General features: G+C 55.7%; 1 protein-coding gene across 8 annotated transcripts in view; it reads left to right on the top strand.

Moving 5' to 3' along the window:
* CTBP2 (C-terminal binding protein 2) overlaps positions 1–24,387 on the top strand; it is a 158,896-nt gene that overhangs the window by 114,077 nt on the left and 20,432 nt on the right. The window contains exon 2 of one of the 8 annotated variants that reach the window (XM_081790442.1): positions 22,774–22,882. The exons of 5 other annotated variants lie outside the window; for them this stretch is intronic. Coding sequence is in view for 2 of the 3 variants with exons in the window: in XM_060641234.3 (XP_060497217.2) it covers positions 7,907–9,560 (1,654 nt within the window). In the remaining variant the exon portion in view is untranslated. Of the gene's footprint in view, positions 1–7,714; positions 9,561–22,773; positions 22,883–24,387 lie in introns of those variants that run through there. 2 more of the 8 variants (XM_060641234.3, XM_060641233.3) reach the window with 2 other exon arrangements.

Consider the following 24,387-nt stretch of genomic DNA (forward strand, 5'->3'; position numbering starts at 1 on the left):
AATTATGCATGTTTCCAGTAATTATGTGATTAGTGATAATTACGTTAGCTGTGTAAATATACAATAGTCAACTAGACTCGACTTTAAACTCCAAAAGCATAAATGAACGTATTACTGCCATGTGATCATGTGAAGGAAGGGAGCGAAGTCAAGTTGAAGCTTTATGGAAGTTATTGGCAAGGGATAAAAATCCACATTTCCCCTTTATCTGGTGTGGTTTTTAGATAAACTCCTCCCTCGGGGTGCCTCTTGTCAACTAGGGGCTGGGTTCGTAGAATTGCCCACGCTCAGTCAGGCCCTCGCTTTCTGCAGGTGGGAATCGGGTTAAACGTTGTATTTCTCTGTTCTCCTCATCTGTAAGATGCAGACATCAGCTTCTCTCTGAACTTGTCTGTGTGCGGAAAGGGCTCTGACTGCAGCTGGCAGATGTCCTTTAACTCCCTGTGTTTCTAACAGCAGCGTGTCCGGTCCGCTCGTATCCACCTGTGCTTTGGGGGTGTGGCGTATTTGGCCGGTGGCTGGTGTTTCAGCGGCCGCCCCACCCCAGTGGATTTTTGCTCTTGCTCTAGACAGACCCCTGTCTGTGTCCCTGTTGATGGTCAAACCTCCTAAGTGCCCTGGAGCCACCTGGCTTATCTTCCCAACCTGCTTGGATTTGAGTGCCTTTCCTTGGGTCACCGCACCCTTAGGAAAGGCTGTCTGCTTCCAGGCTCAGTAAACCCCTCCCAGGAACCAGGGTTCCGATGGACCCAGGCCCAGTCTCCTTCCAACAGAGTAGGTCTAAGGACAGCAGAACAGTCCTGGCTGTGAAGAAGTGGAGAGCTCAGCCCACAGTGCCCCCCACAAATTCGGAGGATGTCCCTGGGCCTGGGTAGGTCCCAACACCGCTCAGTGTCATTACAGGCATTTGGGGGGACGATGGCACCAGAACCCCAGAATATACTTTGGTGCCAGCTTTTTGTGCTGTGACTTCTTTTTCAGGACCTACAGGTGATACGCTGTGAGATGAGACCCTTGTTTCTGATCAACTCATACTCAGTTCACCAAACCACGATGTTAGGAGCATCCTGACGTTAATGGGACTCTTGCCCTAACAAAGCTCAGGGTTTGGGGCATGCTGTCTGCCTCCAGAGAGGCCTCCGGTGCCCCTCTGGGTCCAGGCAAGAACTTGGCTCAGCACCACCAGCTGAGCTGTGAGGTACCGGGAGGGGGCGTCTTCCGGGAACCGATGTGCATGCACCTGGTCACAGTGGTCTCCCTCTTTTGTCTGGTTACTTGCTCCTCCGGGGGGGGGGGGGGGTGCTGGGCCATCCATGGGCTTGTTTCCCGTGTCCTGCTGGGAGAGATGTGTGTGCCAAGAGAATCCTTCCCATTCACACCCCGGAATGGGTGAAACAGCTTCTCGAAGCAGGGTGGACCGTCGGTGTTTACGCCTGCAAGGTCTTGGCAGCCCATCTTCCGACTGCCCCCGGGCACAGCCGGCTGAGCCAACGCAGAGTGTTGCCAGGCAGCGTCAGATAGCGGGCGGCGGGTCCTCTGCGCTCTTAGCTTGGTGCCTCTGCACGCAGACCCGTGCAGGTGAGCTCCTATGCTTTGGCCTGGGCGTGGGTTCGGAGGTCCTCCCGGTGACCCTGTACGCCTGTCAGCTTTCCCCGTCGCACAGGACGTGCCTTGAGGGCAAGGACTGGCTGTCCATGGAGTCCTGTTGTCCTGTACAGTCACACCCATCTGGTCCCTTCACAGCCTATGTGTTGAAGGAACAGGCACATGGGGGAGAAAAGGACATGTCGGAGGGACAGGGCTCCATCACCTTGAGTGAGAAAACCAAGGGCTGTCTCTGCCAATTGATGCATCCCCTGGATTGCTTTGGTAGTGTACTCCCCTTATAGGGTAGATTTCTTCGGATTTGGGGACAAAGAGACCTCGAGTGAACCGAAGAAGTTTCCTGGAGGTGCGGGTTACTTGAGCTGGGCCCTGGTGGACGGACGTGACTGGGGCATCTCAAAGCCAAGAGGAAGGAATTCTGGAATATTGGGAACCCAATCCAGGTTAAGTCACATAAAATACAGAGTGCGATGGAGTGAGGGGTGGCAACGTCGAGGTGGGTTAGGGGGTTACCTGAGATGCTAAGATTTTGTGGGATTTTTGCTCTTATCGGAGGTTTTTACAGAGAGGAAAGAAGAAAGTGGTTTTTGTTCTAGCACCTGCTGAAGGCAGATCCTGTGCGGGTCAGCTTTCCTGGTAGATTTTTGTCCTGTGGCTTGCCCAGGCCTGCGTCCCAGCCCGGGGCTCCAGCTCATACTTAGTTTCAAAACATGCCCTAAAAGAGGAATGGACTTTTACCCCCATCACAAGAGGGAGTCAAAGCTAATTTTCATAATACAGCTGTTAGTAAGTTTCATAATCTAGGGACACCCGAGTGGCTCAGTCGGTTGAGAGTCCGACTCTTGATTTTAGCTCAGGTCATGATCTCACCGTTCGTGGGATTGAGCCCAGCCTGCTTGAGATTCTCTCTCTCTCCGCCTCCCCTTCCCTCCCTCAAATAAACTTTTTTTTTAAGAGTTTTATATGGGGCGCCTGGGTGGCTCAGTCGGTTAAGTGTCCGACTTCAACTCAGGTCACGATGTCACAGTCCGTGAGTTCGAGCCCTGCATCGGGCTCTGTGCTGATGGCTCAGAGCCTGGAGCCTGCTTCTGATTCTGTGTCTCCCTCTCCTTGCCCCTCGCCTGCTCTAGCCCTTTCCGTCTCTGTCTCTCTCTCTCTCAAATAAAATAAAACATTTTAAAAAATTAAACAATGATAAACGGCTAAGTCTGGAGTTCCTTGAGGGCTGGGACTGTTTACATGGCAGCTCATCTTGGAAGGGTAGGTTTGGTTATACGGCCCCATTTCAGGTCTGGGGTTTTCTTCCGAGGGCATTCAGTGCTGTGTCAATCCCCTGATGACTGAAATGCTGTCTGGCCATTCTCGTTTTCTCTTTGCATTCATGAGAACGTACATACAGGCAGCCTTGAAACTCTATTTCCTATTTCACCAGTGCACTTGGGTCCCCCGCCCCCTGCGATTGAGATCAGCCAAGGAAGTTATTTTGGTAGGGGTCCTGCGGGAACAGAAGGGACAGAAAACTTTTCTAAAGGCAGGAAGCTGTTTTTAAACATAAATCCTAAAACACTTGACAGAAACAAACAACCAACACAGCCTGTACACATTTAAAAGTAGGAAGCAGGATGTCCTAAGCCCATCTTTGGCCCTGTTTCTGCAGGAAAATAGCGCGTAACCCACCGACCTCTGCCGTGTCCCCCCGGAGATGCCGCCCGTGGAAGGCAGAGGCGTGGGCGCTGCCGTGGCTTCCGTCCTGGGACCCAGCAGGCACAGGGGAGCATCTCTGGGGGCTCCGGTTTCTGCCTTCGCTTGTGGAGCTGCCGTGATCTTGGGGGCCCGAGGGCTGGAGGGGGACCAAGAGATGGAAGGCTGGCCAGAAATGCTCCAAAGCTCGGCCTGGCTGCCTCCTGAGAAGGAGCAAGCATTTATTGCCACCAGGCGGGACACAGCACAGCCGTCTGTGGACAGGCAGTCAGACCCAGTGCCCTTCATGTGAGTCCAAACGTTAGATTGGGTGACTCCGCCTCATGCTTGAGAAACGTGTAATTTATTTGTGAATGAATGTGGGGCTTAGACCCCAGAGCCATACTTTCCTTGTCTTTTCAAGCAGTTTCCTAGGTCACGGTAGTGGTTAGAACACGAGATGCTTATTGGTGATTTGCCCAAGGGCGAGCTGGCTGGTTGTGCCCTCCTTGATTTTCCTCCCTGTCCTTCTGGAACCTTCTAGATCATCTCTGAGCATCTTCTAATCTGTCATACAGGAAAAATGAACAATTGGCTTTGGGGGAGGGTGTTGGCATCTAACCCCCCCCCCCCCCCGGGGGGGGGGCTGCCGTTCGGGTTATTCTATGACGTCCGCTGTGGCTTGGGTTCATTTTGTCTGCAAGAGAATTTGGGTTGTCTCTTAACTTTCGGAAGATGGCTTTTCCCTCGGCGCAATTTTCCGTAGCGAAACTCTTTGCAGGATGGAAGGGTTAAGTCTGGGGGACTCCTTATCCTCTCAGAAATTGGGCCCATCTTGCTTTATTTCATAAACATGAGCTTTGCAGAAAAGCGGCTCGCTCGAAGAGGCTGCAGCGCACTTGAGAAAAATCTGCCTGAGCGTTTGGGAAAGCGTGAGTCAAGTTACAGGTGTTTTCACCTAACACAGGAAAACATCTGTCCTAATATTTGGCGGCTTGTGGAGCCGGGGCTGCGTGAGTTTGGGTGGCTTCCAAGTGGGATGAGTTGGACGAGGATGGAAAGGAGACCCGGGCCTCCTCATTCCCGTGTGGAGGGGGAGGCGCCCACCCTGGAGCCTCCCCCCTACCCACCGCCCCCCCCCAACCCTGCCTCTGGTATTACACTTTGCCCTCCTTCTCAGAAATCTGTTACTGGTTTCATAGGAGCTGTTGGGTGCACATTCTTCTAGACGGTCCTGCTTCAGTCAGAGAACTTGAACCTTAAATGAGGTATTTGTAAGCCCGGGTGAGCAGGTGCGCTCCAGGGGTGACGCGCTCCCCTCCGAAGCGATGTGTCCGTACCAGGAGCGGAGCCTTTCAGGCCAGCACCACAGTGTTAACGGTTTCTTCGTGACAAGATGGGAAGGAAAGGAAATGGCACGATGGACTGACTAATCCTGAGGCTTGAGGTGGTTTTATACCTTCCACTAACAAAGGGGGGGGGCCCGGCTCCCACAGCAGCCCAGTGCTCCCCACGCTGAGGGGCGGGAACAGCCCAAGTTCAGGAAGCTCCTTTCTGATACTCTAGCACTTAATTTTGTAGGTGACCTCTTCAGTACCTGGGGGTTCTGGAAAATCGTAAGCAAAATGACAGAATTACTGTGCTAACGAGGTTTCCTGTTTCGGGCAGCAGCGGGGCAGAGTGACCCAAGGTCAGCGCAGGGAATTCTGGAAAGCGGAGCGTTTGCTCTGCCATGTGATCCGCGTCCCACGCCCTGTGCCCCCCCCCCCCCAGGACAGGGCCCCCGGCTCCATCCCCAGTGACTGGGATGTGACATAATCATAGCTGCTTCTAGAGTCACTTGGGGCCAGAGCACCTGGAACGGGGCCTGGTGCAGACATTGACCAACGTGGACGTCCTCTAAGAAGGAAACGGTAGGAGGAACGTGACACCAGAGAGGCCTTGTTTCTGGTCACCTCTGCTCTTCCCGTCTTGCCCGGCCAGCCAGTGGAAGTGTTGACAGTGGGGCAGAGTCCCCACCCCTCCCCCTTTCGGCCACAAAACCCAAGACCGGAAGGGGAAGGTGACGAGGTGGATGTGGGCCCGGGCTTCTCGGGGGTGTCTGGCCCGTGTCCTCCGTCAGGCTGAGGTGTGACCGACCTGATAGACGTGCCAGCTCGTGTCCTGTGCTCCGTCTGAGAAGGGTCCCGGGTGTCGCGCCCCAGCCTCCGCAGCCCTGAGCGGTGAGAGCCTGCCCACGGCGGGCCTGCCCAGCTTGCCAGCCCAGCCGTGCCGGGAAGTGATCTGCTGTAACCAGATAGCACTGTTTCCATTTGGTTGTGGGCTCCAGACCGCCTTCCCATCCGTTTGGACGTGTCTTCTAAGCGGACACATCCTGGGGCTGCTGGGGAGGCGTGTAAATACCGTCTTGCGTGTGGCCAGGCCTGTTTCCTCGTTGCCTGCCCAGCCAGGCCTTTCAGCCCATGGGCACCAACGTGCCAGCAGAGGAATTACTGACCTTGGCACCAGCAGGCTGCTTTTATACGTGGAAACCCTACATTTGGCAGTGTGGCTTGGTAATTTTTTTTTTTGTTCCCCCACGCCTCCCAGGAGGGGATCGCGGGGGAAGATTTGGGTCTCCTCCTGCCAGCATATTTTTCCAGAGACCTTGAGGCTTTGTTGGTGTTTTGGGGGTCAGAAGTGGTAACAGACTGGGTTCCTGGGCTCCATCCTTGGCGCGGTTTCTCAACAGCCCGCGGGTGGCCACAGAGCGCTCGGGGAACAGCGCTGTTGCAAACAGCCAGTCCCCACGTTTGGTACGCCCGTGTGCACCGGGACACAAGGAGATGGGATAGAGCCCTGCTCCCTTAAACTGCCTCGCATTGCCACGCACCCCCAGTTCAAAGTAGGATTTGCACCTACTTTCCTCTCTCGCGGTAAATTTTTGGTATTTCTCATTCCAAAAAAAAATTTTTTTTTTTTTTAACCGGTGTTTTTCGTAAGTGAAAAATCGAATCTGACGTAGACGTGGGTGAAGACAGCAGTCCGGTTTAACGGCTGCAGACGCGCACAGTGTCTCGTCTGTAAAGGTTCTCAACGGCACGCTGCCTTTGCAGCATCATGATCATGAGCTTTTGTTTTTGTGGTGGGTTCGGTGTCATGGGCTCCCGTGGTCGGAGGAGGGGAACCTGTAGCTTGGCTCTGAGTTGTTTCTCTGGGACCCTTCTCTCTCTTTAAAGAAATGGTTGAATGCTCAGAGGTGGGCCGTTCCTTATCGAAATTAAGTAACTGTTGTCCTTTGTGTTATTGCGCCTGAAGTCCCTCTGAGCCATGTAAGGATCTTAATCCGTGGGACTATGGAGAAGCCTCCCCAACATCGAAGCTCGCCGAGCCTGCTGGAAGGACGCTTTCCCTGCGAACGGATATGAAGGAAGGCACACCTAAGTTGCAGATGCTTCCCGGTTTTGCTTCCTAATGTCAGGGCTCAGTCGTTGACCTCTGTTGTAGTCTTACATTTTCTTTTCTTAATGTTTGTTTATTTTTGAGAGAGAGAGACAGCATGAGCGGGGGAGGGGCAGAGAGAGGGAGAGACACAGAATCCAAAGCAGGCTCCAGGCTGTCAGCACAGAGCCCGGCGCGGGGCTCAAACTCAAGAACCGTGAGATCATAACCTGAGCCAAAGTCAGAGGCTTAACTGACTGAGCCACCCAGGTGCCCTTCTGTTGTAGTCTTTAAGGTGGCAAATTCTAGATCACACACCGCAGGTGTGTGTTTGTTTGTCCCTGGCAGGATGGAGGGTTTGGTGTTTTATGATAATAAGGCAAAGAAAGCATGTGGACCTGAGCAGCAGAACTCATGTGATTGGTAACCCCGGAGTCCTCTCAGAGCCAGATTTCACTATCGGCGGGGCATCGGGCTGCAGGCCTGGCCCATTTCTCAGGGCACCTCGTGTTCTAGAATTGTGCATGAGATTGTTTTTTTTCCCCTTTTTATCCTGCCTGCCTGTTCACATTTAATTTGTTCTTAGCCGTGTGCAATGGATTAACATTTCATCAGGATGGATTAAGATTGAATTGACATTAAAGCAGTCTTTTCCTATTTTCCTTCTGTCACTTTTAGGCGATCCGAGGCGGGGGGTGTGGGGGTGCTCATCCCAAAAGTGCCCTGGTGAGGACGAAGGAGATAAGCCAGGGCTTCAGTGTGAAAATAATTCCCAGTCGTGGGTCGGGAGGCCTGGCTGGAGCCCTCAGCCCTCCTCCTCCGCCTAACGAGATGTCACATGGAACAAAAGCTTTAGGGGTTTTATTTAGCTCCTAATCCCCGCGCTGAGAGAGCCGAGGTCCATGTGAGCTCGCCCACCGGGAGGAAGGGGGGCCGGCGAGCTGGGCGCAGCCTCGTCCCCGGGACTCTGGTGCCGCAGCTGGGGAGTGAGGCGAAGTTACCGTGAGTGTTGTGTTTTGCCTACTAAGGTTTCGGAGGATTAATAATTTAGGCCGTACTTTGAAACAGAAAACCCCCAGTTGGTCTTTCCTGCCGTCCGGGAAGGGTTCGGATGCAGCGGGCCCGCTGTGATGTGTGTCACTGAAGATTCGTAGAGACCGGCCGCCTCCCCCGCCTCGGCCGCCGCCGTCCCTCCTTCCCGATGCCGGTCCCCAGCCGGCAGGTCCCCATCGGCCGATCCCAGAGCTGGGATGCTGCCGGGTGGTACGAAGGCCCCTGGGAGGTGGCCGAGGCCCCGGCGAGGAGCAGCTCCGTGGCGGACGGCGGCACGGCGGGACCGTGGTACGAGCCCCAGGGCGCAGGCGAGCCCTTCCTCTGCCGGGAGGCCTTCTTCAACTCTGTGGCTGGCAGCAAGAGCCCCGTCGCCGACTTCGCCTTTTACGACAGCAGACAGGCGCTGATGTCTGGCCGGGGCGCCCTGCTGCCGCGGGATTACTACGGCGACGCGGCCGCCCGGGTGCCCAAGGAGGCTCGCCACCCGCGGGACCCGGGACCCAGCCGGTCTCTGCCTGGTTACGGCGTGACGGGCGGCAGGCTGACGTGGGATCAGGTGCAAGGCCGGGTCCCCGCCCTGCAGGATGCCGGGCACCTGTACCGGGACCCCGCGGGTAAAGGGGTGGCTCAGGGGCAGCGGACGCAGAGCCGGGCCCCGTCGCCCGCACACTGTGCGGGGGAGCTGCTCGATGGCAGGTTCTCGGCCCAGGCCCCCGCCTACCCCGCCGGCCAGATCTACAACGACGTCGCCGAGAGGCCCGTGGATTCCGCCCTCTCCAGGCAGGCGGCCCCCACCTGCCTGGTCGTGGACCCCAGCACGGCCGCGGCGCCGGACGGCGGCCCGGGGGTGGCCCCGGGAGCCCTGAGCCGAGGCTACGGGCCTGCCCGGGCAAGCGTCTCCGGGCTGGTTTACGAGAACTGCGAGGCGGTCCTGCCATCCTTCCAGGGCCCCGGCGGCAGGAGGAGCGCGCTCCCTGAGTTCCTGGCCCTCCTGCGGGCCGAGGGGGTGGCGGAGGCCACCCTGGTGGCCCTGCTGCAGCAGGGCTTTGACTCTCCGGCCGTCCTGGCCACCATGGAGGACGCGGACATCAAGTGCGTCGCGCCCAACCTGGGCCAGGCCCGCGTGCTGAGCCGCCTGGCCGCCGGCTGCAGGACCGAGATGCACCTGCGGAGGCAGGGCCGGGTGGGCCCCCTCCCCCGGGTGCGCTCCAGCAGCTTCAGCCACCGAAGCGAGCTCCACGGGGACTTGTCTTCTCTGGGCGCCGCGGCCTCGCAGCCCCAGCCCGTGGGTCCCCTGCAGGCGGCATCCCCCCGAGCAGGAGACCCGGCCCGCCGCCCCTCCAGCGCGCCATCATCCCAGCACCTCCTAGAGACGGCGGCCGCCTACTCTGCCCCCGGGGTGGGCGCCCAAGCGCCCCCCTTCCCCTCCAACTCTGGGTACGGCTCACCCACCCCCTGCGCCCTGACAGCACGGCCGGGCCCCACGTGCCCCCCACAGGCCGGGGTGGCCTTAACTTACCCGGGCCCGGCCCCTCCCCTTCACCCAGGCCCCAGAACGGCCTACTCCACGGCGTACACGGTGCCCATGGAGCTGCTCAAGAGGGAACGCGCTGGGGCCGCGTCTCCCCTGCCCAGCCCCCACGGCAGCCCCCAGCTCTTGCGGAAGCCCGGTGTCCCCGTGGAACCGTCCACCCTGCCGCCAGTCGGCCAGAGCCTCCACACGCCTCACTCGCCCTACCAGAAGGTGGCCCGGCGGACGGGCGCCCCCATCATCGTCTCCACCGTGCTGGCTCCGGAACCAAGTAACGAACCCGCCCCTGCCCTTCCTCGTGGGACGGTGAGGGGATGGTGTGGGCAGAGGTCGAGCACAGGACGGTGGGGCCTCACGCTCTTCCTGCTCTCTTGCCACGCCCGGAGAGACCAGCCCCTGCGCCCTCGTGCCCGCACACACTCCCGGGCGAGGCGCCACAGGTTCGCTTGGGTGACGCGGGTTTGCCTTCAGGCGGACCCCCTGGGACAGCACCCTCCTGTTTCTCTAGTTCAGCTCAGGTTGCGTAGGGAACTTGCCTTTATGGTGATGACCCACAGCGGTGTATCTGGGAGAGAAACCCAGGCTTCGTTCAGGACAGAATGAAACCGTTGGCCCATGGGAGGGGGGTGTGTGTGACATTTTCTCCAGTTCACCTTCAGCGGCTTTGGAGAAGGCGGGGGTGTTTATCCAGTGCCTCCTGTAAATCGTTGATCATTCATTTGCCATTTGAAGTATGTTCTAGCATGGAGCCCCGCCCCCCCAGCCCTGACGTGTCTCTATACAGCGTCAGAGGTGGGACTGTCACCCACCATAGAGCTAAAATCTGGCGTGCTGCCAGACTTGTGTGTTAAAGCGAGATGACGAACGAAATCCCTTAGAACTCCCTGTTTCAAAAACAGACTTAATCTCGTTGGAATACAGTTGGTTGGGAATTCTGTTGACTTGTAGGGAACGATATATTTTCAAGTTGAGGAATGAGAGAACCGTCCTAGGTGGTTGTCTTCAAAGCAGGAGACAAGTATAATTTATTACATGTGTTTCCTTGGGCATTGTGGGTAAGATTCCGGGTGGACGTCCCCCGAACAACGCTTTGCTTTGAACTGTAAAATCCTTGCTGCTAATTCAAGCTGTACATCCGTTTTCTTTCTTCCTTCTTGCCTCCCCAGTTTAGAAAACTAAACCCCTTTTAAATGAATTTTTGTTTTCTGAATAACTAGAATGCTCGGGTGGAGGGACTTGTGTGAAAATAGGATGTGCCTTTTTGGAAATAACCCCCTCGAGAGCTGTGGGAGCCTGATCTTGAAACCCTGAGGTAGCTCGTCTATCTTGTGCGCGGAGCTGGTGACCTAGTGGCTACCAGGGGACTGAAATGGCTACTTTGCTTTATCGGATCCACCCGCATTCGCAGTGTTTTTCTTCTTTCCGAAAGGGGACTGAGCAATTGGAGTTTTCTGTTGTCTCGCACCGTAGATTCTGGTTTTGTCTTGTGTGTGGGGTTTTTTGTTTGTTTGTTTGTTTGTTTTAAGTTTGATCATACAATGTATTTGACTTACGGTTTTTTTTTTTTTTAAGATCAGTGTACACCGGGAGGGAAGTCAGATGCACACACCAAGAGCGTGTGCACCTCCTTCTTCCCAAACATTCTTTCTTTGCAACCAACTAATTTGCATGGCGATGACATTTGTTGCTCCGGTAATTTCATCTGATAATGGCCGGGCTTGCAAAGCGGATCTGAAAACATATTCCTTAATTATGTGTTGCTAAGCAACGAGAGGGTTTGGTCATAATCACAGAAAGATTATCTCCTCATTGAAGTCCTGGAAAGGTTTTGCTGAAGGAGGACCTGTAAAATTGCCTTATTTTCTCCTTTTTTTTTTTTTTTTTTCCTGTTTGTTTTGCACCGCCTTCTCGCGAAAACATTCCCCATTATTTGGGTCCGGGGTAAGGGATATTATTTAAGTTGTTTGGAGTCTGATTGTTAACACACTGCTTTGCAGACCGAAGGATATTGATTTTTGTATCATTTGTGTGGCAGTGAGCCAGTGCCAAGGAAGCCTGAAGTAGGAAGTCTGCCAGCAAATAAATTTCTCTGTCGGATGATCTAGCCCGTAGCAGCCGTTTTCCTCTGCGTCCCTTCTCGTACATGCAGTGTGTCTTTATAACCACCCCCCGCCCGAAAGCAGCGTGTCGGGGACCCGGGGGTAGGAGCTCGCAGCCTGCAGAAGTGGCATTTGGGGTGGCAGGCTTCATAGAATCGATAGCCGGCTTTCGATCGGTTGGAACCTACAGTCGAGCTCCCGGCAGCCCTTTTCCCCCCGCGAGGGGAACGTTTACGTTGAAGGGAAGCAGCACAGACCTCAAGTCTGGAAACCCGAAGCCCCCGCGGGGCGGTCCCCGCTTGCCTGCTGAGCTGGGCGATGGCCATCTTCGAATCTAGCTCTGGCCGCCGTGGTCACTTGTGACATGGCCAGCAGGAGTAGTAAAGCTTCTTCGTCTTGGTCTTCACCTAACTCCAAAGGTTTCCGGGTGATCTGGAGGAGCAGGGAAGGCCAGGAAGGGGGACTGTCTTCTCTCTCTTTGGAGAGGGAATCTGTAGGTTTCCAGTGGGTTGCGTGTTAGGGCTTCAGTGCCTGGTTTCCTTTTTATGGGCTTTGGATGTGGGGACACCTACTTGCTTTTCTTAGTCCACGAATTACCTGCTTCATCTCGGCCGGCTTTGTGGGTATAAATACCAGGCTGCTTGCTAGTCCATGGCAGTTCAGGGTGACCGGACGAGGAGGGACCCCCGTGCAGCCCGCCATTCCCACGTGACCCGGGATTAGGGAGCTTGCACATCAGACCTGCGTGAGCGTCGGCCCCCGGTGCACCTGCTGTGGCTCACGCGCTGACCTGGTTGACTGTGTGGCACAAGCTGCGGAACCTTCCGGCAGTGGCTGCAACCCGGCGGTGCCCCCTCCCCCACATCACGTGGTGTCGATTGAGCCCTTTCTGTGACAGTGCAGCAGGGCGCCTCCTGTAAACAGCGGCACTGCAGCCATCTTCGGAATCTGTCTTCCCCGGACACGACAGAGCACACAGCCTGCGGAGGGCTCGCCCAGAGCACGCCCAAGCGCTCGTGGTTGCAGATGAGAAATGCAGCAGGGCTCGCTCTTTCTGGGGCTTGTCTGTTTCCTTCCAGGCTTTTTTCTGCATGCAGCTGGATTCATTAAACGTTGTGACCCCCAGCTGGTAGCGGGGGCCACTGCCCCGAGGACCTTTCAGGACACATCCAAGGTCCGTTTCCACCGGGGCTGTGGGGAGATGGGTGGTTATCCCCACGTTCTCCACCATCAGAGCTGGTCACGCGTGTGGCGTTGTTGGATGTGGCACTGACGTGTGTGCACCTGGCCTGCTGGGTAGGAAGCTGGGGACCCCCCCCCTCAACCAGGAGAAAACCCCAGTCTCAACAGAATCAGAGGATCGGGCCACGCACACCTGGTGATTCCTTCCCGGTCCTTGGTTTTTGTGGAAGGGCCCTGGGCATATGAAGGTCTGTGCTGACAGGTGGGCAGGGAGGCGATTCCCTGGTCTTGAGGGTGAGGACTCTCAAACCATCGGGCTGGAGGGAGGTCACCGTGAGGCCCCAAAGGCACCCAGTGCCAGCCATTCACACCGTTCCCTACCCCAGGTTAGAGCCAGCCTGGGAGGGGCGGGATGGGGATCTGGGGGCTGTGACCCTGAGCCGACCCGGCAGGACAGCAGGCTTGACACCATCCCTTCTGCTGAATAGCATTACTTTGGCAAGATCTTGCCATTTGACTAAAGAGTTGTGTGAGGGAAGCAGGGAGACCCTCAACGCTCCTGAACACAGACTGTGGACCAAGTAAGGCAGGTTGTGAGCTTTGCACTTGGGCACGATTCTTCAGCACTGACCGTGCCCCTGCTGTGTGCTGAGCCCCAAGTCAGATGTTTTGACGCTCACAATCGTGTAAGACCCAAGCGTGGTCCTCAGATGCTCCCCAGCCTGGGGTGTTGTCAGGGGTGGGGCGTGCTGCCTTGTGAAACCAGGGGGCCACGCGGGGGCCTTCTGGGAGCCCGATGTGGTTGGGAACACTCGGTGGCCAAGAAATTTCTAGCAGGAAGGAGACTTGTGTGAGGCCGCTCAGCCAGTTCTCGTCTCTGTTTCTGGCCAGGACCCTCTTTTCTACAGTTGCCTCCCTTACAAATCAAGCTCGGGAAGGAGCCGTGCACTGCAGAGGTGCTGACAGCTCAGCCTTCCCGAGGGAGGAAAACCCCTAAAATGCGTTCCTGTGCCCATAAAAGTGGCAGCTTTTGTCCCGTCTTTCAGGCTGGCCCCTGTGCACATTTAGGAGTCAAATGTGGCTCTTTGGTTCCTTGTTCTCCAAATTCAAGGTGCCCCCTCCCTCTGTGGTCACTTGCTCCTGGCCTCTGCATTCGAGGCCTAGATGCAGCCGTTCCCTCTTGGAGACCCCACCATTCCCACCCCTGTTGGAGCTCACCTGGGCTGATGGGTCATTCCCGGTCATCACTGTTGACTGTTTGCCCAGAGTGGGAATGATCCTCTCCTGTCAGCGCCCAGAAGAATCTGGATCTTGGTCATTTTCTCCTTTTCGGACTAAACTCAGAACCTGAACTCGATACCACCTTTTTTATTCCTGTGGCTGATCTTACTGGGCAGAGTCTGAATTTCTCAGTTCTTTTTTTTTTTTTTTTTTTTTTTTTAACGTTTATTTATTTTGAGACAGAGAGAGACAGAGCATGAACGGGGGAGGGGCAGAGAGAGAGGGAGACACAGAATCGCAAGCAGGCTCCAGGCTCTGAGCCATCAGCCCAGAGCCCGACGCGGGGCTCGAACTCACGGACCGCGAGATCGTGACCCGAGCTGAAGTCGGACGCTTAACCGACTGAGCCACCCAGGCGCCCCTGAATTTCTCAGTTCTTACTGAGCTCCTAGAAAACCCACGTACCCTGCAGCCCAGGAACATAGCAAGGTGGTTGAATGCATGGCTGGGACGTCTATAGCGTGCCGTGTGTCTTTTGGTAAGTGTATGGAGTTCTCGGTTTCTTCGTCCATGTCTGCCACACGAGGGTAGGAACCGAACCTGCCTTGTGGGCGTGTGTGCATGCAGCGAGCATAGGAAGAAGTGACTTGAGCGTTGAGGTCCTCAAACCTGTGTGGCCTTGGCCAGAGACTGGGCCTGCTTCGGGAATGGTGCCTTTCTCGTCATTATGTCCTGGTCACTTCTGAGGCTGGAGGCAGGACTCTGGGCTGAGGGGCGCTGGGGGCTCAGAGGCCAGGCTAGAGTCACTAGAGCTTAACGGGCCTTTCCCAAATCTGGGTGTCTGGGAGTTTCTATGAACTTAATTCTTGCGCAGCTCACCCTCCAACGTTGCGGGGCTAACTGCATCCCCCTCTGCACAGATGCGTGTCGGCGATCATACAGGGGTCCCCACCCCTCTGTGTAACGGGGGCTTCTGGCCCTCTTGGGAGGGCTACAGGGTCCCCACAGGGCTTTCGCCTAATGTGTGGGACACACAAAGGGGGGTTAATGAGGTTAGTCTTTGCTGTGTTTTCCTCCAAGTTAGTCTGAAGAGCTGAGCCGTGTTCTCATGGGAGGAGCTGGTGCCAGGACCTCCCCGGGACACTGGCCACCTCTGCCTGAGCTCCTGTCGCCACACCGTCTCCGGCGTGACCCCAGCGGGCCCGAAGTCTCCCGGCGCAGGTTGGCTGTGCCTTATCTCTAGATGGCCATTCTGTCTTCCTGTTTTAGAAAGAATGGGGCAGACTCCGCTTTGGCTTCCAAAGAATAGTTTTGTGTCTCAGTATCTCTTCCTATCTTCAGACTCCTCCAGGGGTGACTACCTCTCAAATCTTTCAAAGAGGCAGCGGTCCCAACCATACAGCCAAATTTCCCTGGAAGATTTGCAGAGTGAGGGACACAAGGGGCTGAGCCAAATCCACAGTCAGGGTGAGCATTGGTGCAATTATCTGCCCAAGGAAAGGAGAAGCTGATTGAGCCCTTCACCATGCTACTTTCTTTCTCCCCCCCCCCCCCCAAAGTTTATTTATTTTGAGAGAGACAGAATGCGAGCAGGGGAGGGGCAGAGAGAGAGAGAATGAGAATCCCAAGCAGGCTCCACACTGTCAGCCCAGAGCTCAGTGTAGGGCTTGAGCTCACGAATCCATGAGATCATGACCTGAACCAAAATCAAGAGTTGGACACAACCGACTGAGCCACCCAGGCTCCCCGACCATCAACTTTTTCACGTGACCTTTTCTTTATTTTCTTAACTGCACATATATGACGGACAGACGTGTTATGTTGTGCAAGTTTAAGGTGTTACTTTGATATGTTTATATATGGCAATATGATTGCTGATACAGTGGTATTATGATACAGTGTCGTCTAAATTCATCGTACTGTGCGTTAGATCTCTACGGATAACACTTTTTGCAAGTTTGCATCGTGAAACGCTATCACTCTTGTCCCTACGCTCTGGCCACCCCTTGGTAGCCACCATTTTACTTCCTGGGTTTTTCAGGCTTAACCTTCCTAGATTCCACTGAGATCTGAGGTTACGCATACTTGCCTTCCTCTGTCTGACTTCTCCGGCGTAGTATCACGTGCTCAGGGGCCGCCCATGTTGTCGCAAATGGGGGAATATTCCCCCTTTCTCGTGGCTGAGTCATATTGGGCACACGGAGCACGTCTTTTTGTATCCGTTCGTCTGTGGAGGAGCATTTAGGTTGTTTCCACATCTTCACCGTTGAGAATAGTGCTTCGATGAACATGAGAGCGCATACATGTGAAAATTCTGTTTTCCTGCCCTTTGCACATATACCCCAAAGTGGAATGGTTGGATCATATAACGGATCTATTTTTAATTTTTTGAAGAACGTCCATACTGGTTTCCACGGTAGTCGGACCAATTTACATTCCCGCTAACGGCGAACCTGGTTTCCTTTTTACCACCCCGTCACCAGCACCCTTTGTCTCTTGTCTCCTTGTTGGTAGCCATTCCGCCAGGTGTGACTTGACATCTTGTGATTCGGGGTTGCAACTCCCCAATGATTAGTGATGTGGAGCGTCTTTTCACGTGTCTGTTTGCCATTTTGGTCTCGCACGTGATCGGTGCTCTACCGTGGGGCTCTCCGGGTTCCATTTGACCTCATTGACCCCAGGGCTTGACATGGGTCTTCCCATGGACCCGGGGCCCAGGAAGCAGACGGGAAGTCCTCACTGGCTTTTGGTTCATATTTGTGCCTTGCAAATACTTTCTGCCTTTCTATGGCTGTCTTTTCATGTTCTTGATACTGACCTTGAAACACAAATGTTTTTCCATTTGATGAAGTCCAGTTTGTTTCCTTTGCTTGCTTTGTGCTTTGGTATTAATCCAAGGTCATGAAGATTTATGCCTATATTTTCTGTCTAAGGGTTTGACAGCATTACTTCTTCCATCTAGAAGAGCCAAGTTTGAACCATTTTGAGTGCAAATGTGTGCACGAGTGTGAAGTAGGCGTCCAGCCACCTTCATTCTACCGCCTGTGGGTATCTAGGTGTTCAGTTCTGTTTGTATTTGCTTTCAGAGGAGCAGAGCTAACCTGAGGGGGCCCAGGGCCAGGGCAGCAGGGGAACCACACCCTAGATGTATTGCATTTGGTGATTAATCTTCCAAAGAAGATTGACTTTTTTTTTTTTTTTTTTTTTGATGTTTATTTATTATTGAGAGACAGAGCATGAGCATAGGAGGGACGGAGAGAGAGGGAGACACAGAATCTGAAACGGGCCCCAGGCTCCAAGCTGTCAACACAGAGCCCGACGCGGGGCTCGAACTCACAGACCGTGAGATCGTGACCTGAGCCGAAGTTGGACGCTTAACCGACCGAGCCACCCAGGCGCCCCAGTTGACATTTTTTTAAAAAGAGAAAACCGGCACGTGTTGGAAGATTTTCAGGCATTTGGAACCAATTTCTTGTCGCCAAGATTATACGAGTCAAGAATTCTAAAGCTCTTTCACAGGAGCCTCGCTAGTACATAGGAGCTTGGGGTTTGGTTTTGTTTTTTAGGTTTCTGAAAAAGAAATAATGCTTGGAGCCCATAACTAACTAGCCCATGTTGGCGATACGGAGCCTGAATGTGATTAAACATGCTGCTGTTGGGTGTTTTCCCCACTCGGAGGCTGGCTGACACAAAGAACTTTCTAGTTGTTTTTCATGTAAAGGGAAAAAAACAGTCTGTTCACTTGTACTTACCCCCTCCACTGCTCAAGGAACAGGAAGGTACACGGCAGTTAAATTTAGCCAAATAGCGAGCGGTACGCAGTGTATGAATAAAACAACTTTTTGCCAAATTGTTAGGGGAGCATAAAATCAAACCTGTAAATGCCCGTCCCCGCTGAGAAGGTGGGCGGCTCTGGGGACATGTTCTCCTGAGAGCCGTTGAGAATTGGTCCCAGGAAGGTTTTGCCAAATGTGAGCGGAACAACTTGTTGTTTAAACAAGATCGCTGCGGGAGGAAGCATCCCGGTGTGCTGAGTTTGTACGAAGCGATGAGGGCTCTGAGCAAGAACTCTGACTTGGGGGTCCCCATCCCAGGTAGCCGAGGTGCTGGTGGGGCCGAGGGGGAGTGAGTGCTCCCAACAGGAACCACGCGAAAGCAGGGTAGGGGGTGAATCGGGCCAGGAAATGGTGGGAATGGTCACCATTCTGGAACATTTGACAAGGATTATCCCATCTGAAGTCCTGAGAAACTGGGTGATTCCCCGTGAAGATGACGAATCTTGAGGCTCAGGGAGTTCGTGCTTTCGCCCAGGTCACACCGCAGGGCTGGGACGTGAAGCCAGCCTGTCTGACTCCAAGCCTGTGACTGGTGTCTGTGCCACGATGAGCCACCAAGCTCAGTGCGACAGTCAAGTGGCATAAAGCCGGGAAGGAGAAACCAGCCTAGGCTGGAGGCTGAGGTCTATGTTAGCGAGAAGAACAGGGTCAAGGGGGTGACTCTGGAGGAGTCCCACGGTGCTCTGAGGCTCATTTCCTCAAATATGACATGGGGGTGATGGGCTCCCCTCGTCCCCAGAGACCTGAGGACTATGTCACACCACACACTGGCCCAGGCTTTGCTCATGGCCAAGCTCGGTGCACGTACAGCTCCCTGGGTGCCTTCTGGGTACATTCCTGTCCCCACCTGGGGCCCTGCAAGCTGCATGGGGGCCCTGCCGCTGTGCCCCAGAGCCAAGAGCCTTTCCTCTGTGCTGTGCTGCCTTTTGGGAGCACCAAGGAAATTAACTCTTCTGTGTGCTCCAGTGGAGGGCGCACGTCCCTTTGTCCTAAGAGGATGTAAGCCTAGCAAAGGGGAGGGCTCTAACACACGAGGGAAGAATCGAGTAGGTGGTGGAAAAAGAAAACACAGAAGACAAAAATGAAGCTGGATGATGAGGCCAGAACACAGAGAGCTTTCGCTGCGGTCTTGTGCCCAAAGACAGGTGGGAATTTCACTCCAGGCTTCCTAGTAACCCTAGTAAAGAGGGAAATGAGATCCCTTAAAAATCCACATCGTGCACCGGAGGGAACCACTGAGCCCCATCGCTCAGAAGCAGCTTTCTCTGAGCGATCCCAAGGCGTCTCCTGCCCTTGACCACCCGTCCAAAGAATCTGCACGAGCCAGGTTTGCAGTTTGCCTCCGTGTGTTACCTCCCCATGATGGCCCAACCTTCCCCGCTCCGTCCAGGGGCGTCCTGACTTCTGACCACTTCCTGCGGTGCTGTCTTCTAATTTTTATAAAACATTGGTTAAGATTTTCACTGGACCTCCTCCAGGCGCGATTGCTAAACCCACCACGTGCAGGTTTGGGGTCTGGGTGAGCTGTTCCTGCAGCTGGCGTCTGATTTCCTCTCCAGGGTGTCTGCCTCTTCCTCCGGCCAGCCCTTCAGGAGGCATCGCCGAGGCCCAAGGGAAGTAGCGATTTTCCTCCGTTGTTGAAGGGGGCTGTGCCTTGGAGAGGCGAACGCTGTCCCCAGGCGCACGGCATGGGCCCGGCCACCCCCCTCCATCTACGGTGCTTAAAGCTGACCTCTCAACCTGCCCCACTTCCCCACTGGGGATTTCTCTATGAGCTGCTTTTCATTTGATGGAATAAATATGACTTTGTGATGGGTTCTAGTGTTTTCCTGTGAACTGGGCTTCGAGCCTGGAACGCTTTGGGAGTCATTAGATTTTAAGAAAAAAAGTTACAGAGGAGAAGAGCAGGGAGGGGACATCACACCAGCTGCCGTGCTTGGGAAAATCAGCTTCCCGGCCACTCTGGGGCCCGAGGGCAGCACGTTTGGCTGCTGGCCCACCGGATAGCAAGCCTGTTAAAGGGTCTTTAGAATCTCTTTCCTCTTTGGTTTTAGGGATACATGAAAAAACCGAGTTAGCTGAAAGCCTTGGGCTTCTTCCCTCTCCCGTCCTGGCCCTGGTGGCTGTTGTAACTAAGAAACAGGGCACTATTTTGTTTTTGCGGGCACTGGGCCTGGGCAGTATATGGGCAGAAGAATAAGCCTGGGTCTCCCGGGCTCTTCCAGGGGCCTTCAGGAAGAAAGCATGTTGTCTGTTCCCTGGGCGGGGGGAGAGGGGGCGCCAAAGGAGTCAGTCCATCTTATTCCAGGAGAGGACCCAGTGGCTGATGTGGTGACCAGGAAAGACCAGGGTGCCGGGCACGCACGGGCAGCCCAAGGACCTTGGTGAGACAAGCCTGTAGGGGCAGGGTCGTTCGCAGCTGCTCCCGGGTCACAGGTCACCTGAGCGCCTGGCTTGCTGTCCTTTGGAAGGAAAGGCCCTTCCGGGCCCCAAAGAGAGTGGGGGTCTGTCCTCAGCCTGGTCGGGCACCCCCCCCCCCCCCCCCGTCCAGGGGCTTCCTTGACTTTGCTGTGTCCCCTAGACTGCCACAGCCCCCTTCTGAGTGCGAGGGCCCTCAAGTGCTCCCGTGGAGAGAGGTTGGGGTAGGCGAGTCCCTGCGGTCGGTGGGTTGACTGCGTCCCCCTGGGGCTCCCGCAGAGTCCTGTCAGCCCTGCGTGAGCCAGAGACACTCCAGCAGCACACAGGCCGCAAGTGGGCGTGCAAAGCCTGCCTCTGCCAGACTCTTCTGGCAACTGCCCCTTCTTTTCTCATCTTTATTTCATTTTATTTTTCTCAAACATCTCCTTCTGTTGTTGCCATGGGCACATTTTTAGCACTTGAGACATACTCCGATGGAACAGCCCGGTGGCCTCTGCTGGTGCCCCCCCCCCCCCCCCCACCCAGCCGCCACTGTGGGCAGGTAGAGCCTTTCTGGAAGTCCTGGAGGGACAGCCCATCCCTCCGCAGCCGTGGGCCAGGGGGAGACCAGCAGGGTCTGCGCCCCCCGTTCCCCCCTCCCCAGGGCTGGAGCGGGGTGCACGGACGAGGCCTGGGAGCCAGGCCCGCGTCCCACGGCCCCGTAGCATGGTGTCTGCGCGTTCCGGGCAGACAGGTGCACGGTTTTGCGCGTCCGGCCACTCGGGAAAGGCCCTACGGTGGCGACGAGCCGTCGTCGTCCTTGCTCGGAGCCCTTGGGGTTCCTGCGGATGTTTGCTCCCCGACGAACACCGGCAGCTGCTCTCCCGTGTGGGACGCGGCTCTCACGGTGGCGAAGCGCAGTCCCTGGGGAAGCAGTGACCTTGGCGGTGTGTTGGTCAGACACCTGCGTGGATGGTTTCCCACGTGGCTGGCGTGTTACGTCTGGCACCGTCTACAAGCTAAATGATAAACGGACTCCAGCCCAGTAACAGGAGGGGAGTAAGGTTTTCTCCGGGGCAGCACCTCAGGGCCGTGAACAAGCCTCGTTAGCTTGCCCAGAGCTTCTGTCGAAGGCTGTGGAACACGTTTCTTCCCCCACCCCCACCCCCACCCCAGGCTAATTGAAAGCCCAAGGAAACAGACATATGGTAACTGGTAAATACCCTACACACTCTGAGTATTTTCTAGGAAAAAATACTTGGTGTGGGGAGCTCTGGGTGGCGAATACTCGCTTTTCTTACCTCTGTCCTCTTTCCACGAGGCCTGATGGCTCGACCATTTATTTCTCCAGTTAACGTTTAGAAGGGACTGAACTGTGTCATGCTCCCCCCGCTCCCCCGCCAGCACTGGTCGAAGCTCAGTCCTCTGAGCTCATCCCTTCCCCGAGGCCTCGGGGAACTATTTCTTCCTTCCAAGCCTGCACATCCCGAACCCCAGAGCCTCCCCCCGGAGCCTCAGCGAGCCCGCCTGACCAGGGGCTGCCATCACAGGTTGCTTCCTGTAAGCATGGTCTGGCAAAGCGTCGGTCCGTGGCGTCCTTGGGTTAATGCTTTTAGGGGCAGAGGTCGAGAGCCAAGCTGGCATTTGCCAGACCGGGTTTCTTATCCGCCGGGCCCATGGGTGCATGTTGGTTCTTAGGGCACTTCGAGGAATGACCTCGTGTCCCTGAGAGTGGCTTGGGGAATGGGACCACCCGCTCTTCAGTTTGCTCAATATTCCGTGGTGTTCTGGGACTTGGTCTGGATACATCTTTTCAGTCTCCGTCGTTCTCGGGGCTCCAGGGGCCACCAGCAGACCAGAGGGACTTGGGTGGGCCCTGGGCGAGGTCCCAGCTTGGAGGGTACCACAGAGGGGGAGGGGTTGACTTCTTTTGGTGCCTCAAGATCTTGTTGGATGACAATTAACCACCCTGAGATTCGTTTCTTGGGCCCCCAAATCCAGAGCAACCCCACAGGGAAGGGTCCATCCCTGCTATGAGAAACCCCAGGATTCTTGATTGACAAGTAGCCAGTGCTGCCCGGGAGAGGGGAACCTGAAGGCCCACCTTCTCCCCTAAGCTGTTGGGGTCACCTGTCATCAGGTGAGTTGGGTCCCAGGCCCAAGGCATGCTGGGAAACTGGAAGGTGAATTGTGACCTCGCCCAGATGGGAAGCCAGTGGGTCCTTGAACCTGGGGGTCGGTTGGTCCTGAGCCGAGTGTCTGCTGCCCTTGGACCCAGATTACATCCCTCCAGCCCGTCCTCCCTCCTTCCGCGCTCCAGGACCACCCACGTGAGACTGGCCTTTGGGGAAATCCAGAACATGAATCACGTTTTACCACAAATAGAAGCAGAACCTTGCATCCTTGGCTGTGGAAATGTGCCCCGCGCCCGCGTGCTTGGTTTTCTGTCTTGTCCCCGTGGCCCTGAGCTGGTCGAAGCTCATCCCCCCCTGCCTCAGGAGCTCCTTCAGGGCAAAGGGATTCACCAGAAACCTGAGACCCCCCTGGCGACTGGTGAGGGTGACACGGCTCACACCCTCAAAGCCAGGAGCCGCTCTGGAAAGGATGCATCGAGCGCGGCAGGGCTGGGGGCACCTGCGCGTGCGAGTGTCCACGGGAATGATTTCAAGCAAGCAATAAATGGCTCTTGGTTTTGCTCTTAAGCTCTGTGGGAAAAAGGAAAAGTTGCTGTCACTTTTCTCTGTTCAAGGTCCCCGGTGTGGTGTGGACATTCTGTACAGTTCAGGCGGCTGGGACAGTTTCCCTGGGTTGCTCTAAGGAACCAGTTAAAGCGACAACAAATGCTTGTCTTTCTGGAGGTACAGAAGTTCTACGTTGTTTTTTGGTTTTGGGGTTTTTTTTACTGGATGATGTGGTTCCCGCAAATATAGACACCTGCTTCTCTATTCTGGCAGTCCCCACACACAGGAGCACACACGCACACTGGGCTAACTGCAGTCGCCCCGCAAGCCTTGGGTGGGGAGGGGGCGGTGGCTCAGGCTCCTGGGAACCTGAGAGCCGCCCGCCTGGCCGGCTTTCTGTCCACCTGTTACCTGAGCTACAAAAGGAGGTGGCCTGCAGGCACCTCCCTGGGAGGGCCGTGACTCATTAAGACCCATGTTTTATTTAAGAAGCTAATCTCCTTATCCTGTGGCCATCTGAACCTCCAGCTGACTGCGGACAACATTAAAATCAGAGCTGAGGAGTGGCTTAAAACCAGGCGCCCCCGTGGGACACAGCCAGCCCTCTGGGGAGTCAGTCCCCTTCTGCGCATTACCGCCAACAGCCCGGCCCCTGGGTGCTCGGAGGGCCTGGCGAGGCCAGGTTTTCCCACCCTTGTGTTATTTTCCTAACAGCTTCACTGAGAGAGCACTCAGGCCTATACCCGTCACCAGTAACGTGCGAGGCAGTGGTTTTTAGTAGGTCCACAGCTCAGGGGAAGAACGTGGCCTTGGGAGACCCAGCTGCCTCTAAGTCGCTGGTGCTCCCAGGCCAAGGAGAGCGTGGGCTGCGTGCGCGGTGTCTGTGCTGAGCCTTCCTCTTGCCTGGTTGTGTCGCGCATCCCTGGAGAGAGTTGGGCCAACGGCCAGAGTGGCTGAGGGTCCACACAGGGATGGATGGCATGGCCCTTGCCGCTCTCTTAGCTTGCAAAGGACTTCGCTCCTTTCCGGCCCTCTGAGCCAGGCCGGTTTCTATCTTGCTCTTTACTCCTGCTGTCTCTCCGGCACCTGGCCTGGGGCTAGCCCTTCGTCAGGGTCGAGTTGAATAAATTTCTGCCAGGCCAGGCTCTCGATGCTGGCCCCTTGGACCTGTCGCCGTCCCGGGTCTCAGTGCTGGTGGAGTAAAGGGTTGAACTCCATTCCAGACAAGAAGAGCGACCTCTCACACGAGGCTCCTAAGGCCCCGACCGTAAGGCTTAGCATCAGGTAGGAGTTCTAGGATGTTCCAAGTAAGAAGTCCAAGAGCTGGGGGCTCATCCAGAAAGTGGGAAGACGGGAAAGTGGTTTCAAAAGGCCACACGCCAGGGTCTCAGCCTCCCTCGGCCAGGCCCTCACACAGGGACGCCGGTGACTGAGCCGTCCACACCTCACCGTAATTGGGGCGCCCCCCCCCCCCCCCCCGCACAAACCCAGCCCCCAGGGGAGCTCTTGCTTCTGGGTTTGAAAAGAACCCGGACTTGATCTGTCTTGGCGAGGCCTGGGGACAAGCTTCCAGGGGTTTCTGCAGCATGGGCATGGGTCATACCATGGGCTCCGACCCCACCGCCAGCCCCCACCCCCCAGGCCTTGTCTTCCTGAGTGCATTGGCCCGCTATGCCACCTAG

This window comes from Panthera onca, chromosome D2, assembly GCF_046562875.1.
Source record: "Panthera onca isolate mPanOnc1 chromosome D2, mPanOnc1 haplotype 2, whole genome shotgun sequence".
Classification (NCBI taxonomy): Eukaryota; Metazoa; Chordata; class Mammalia; order Carnivora; family Felidae; genus Panthera; species Panthera onca.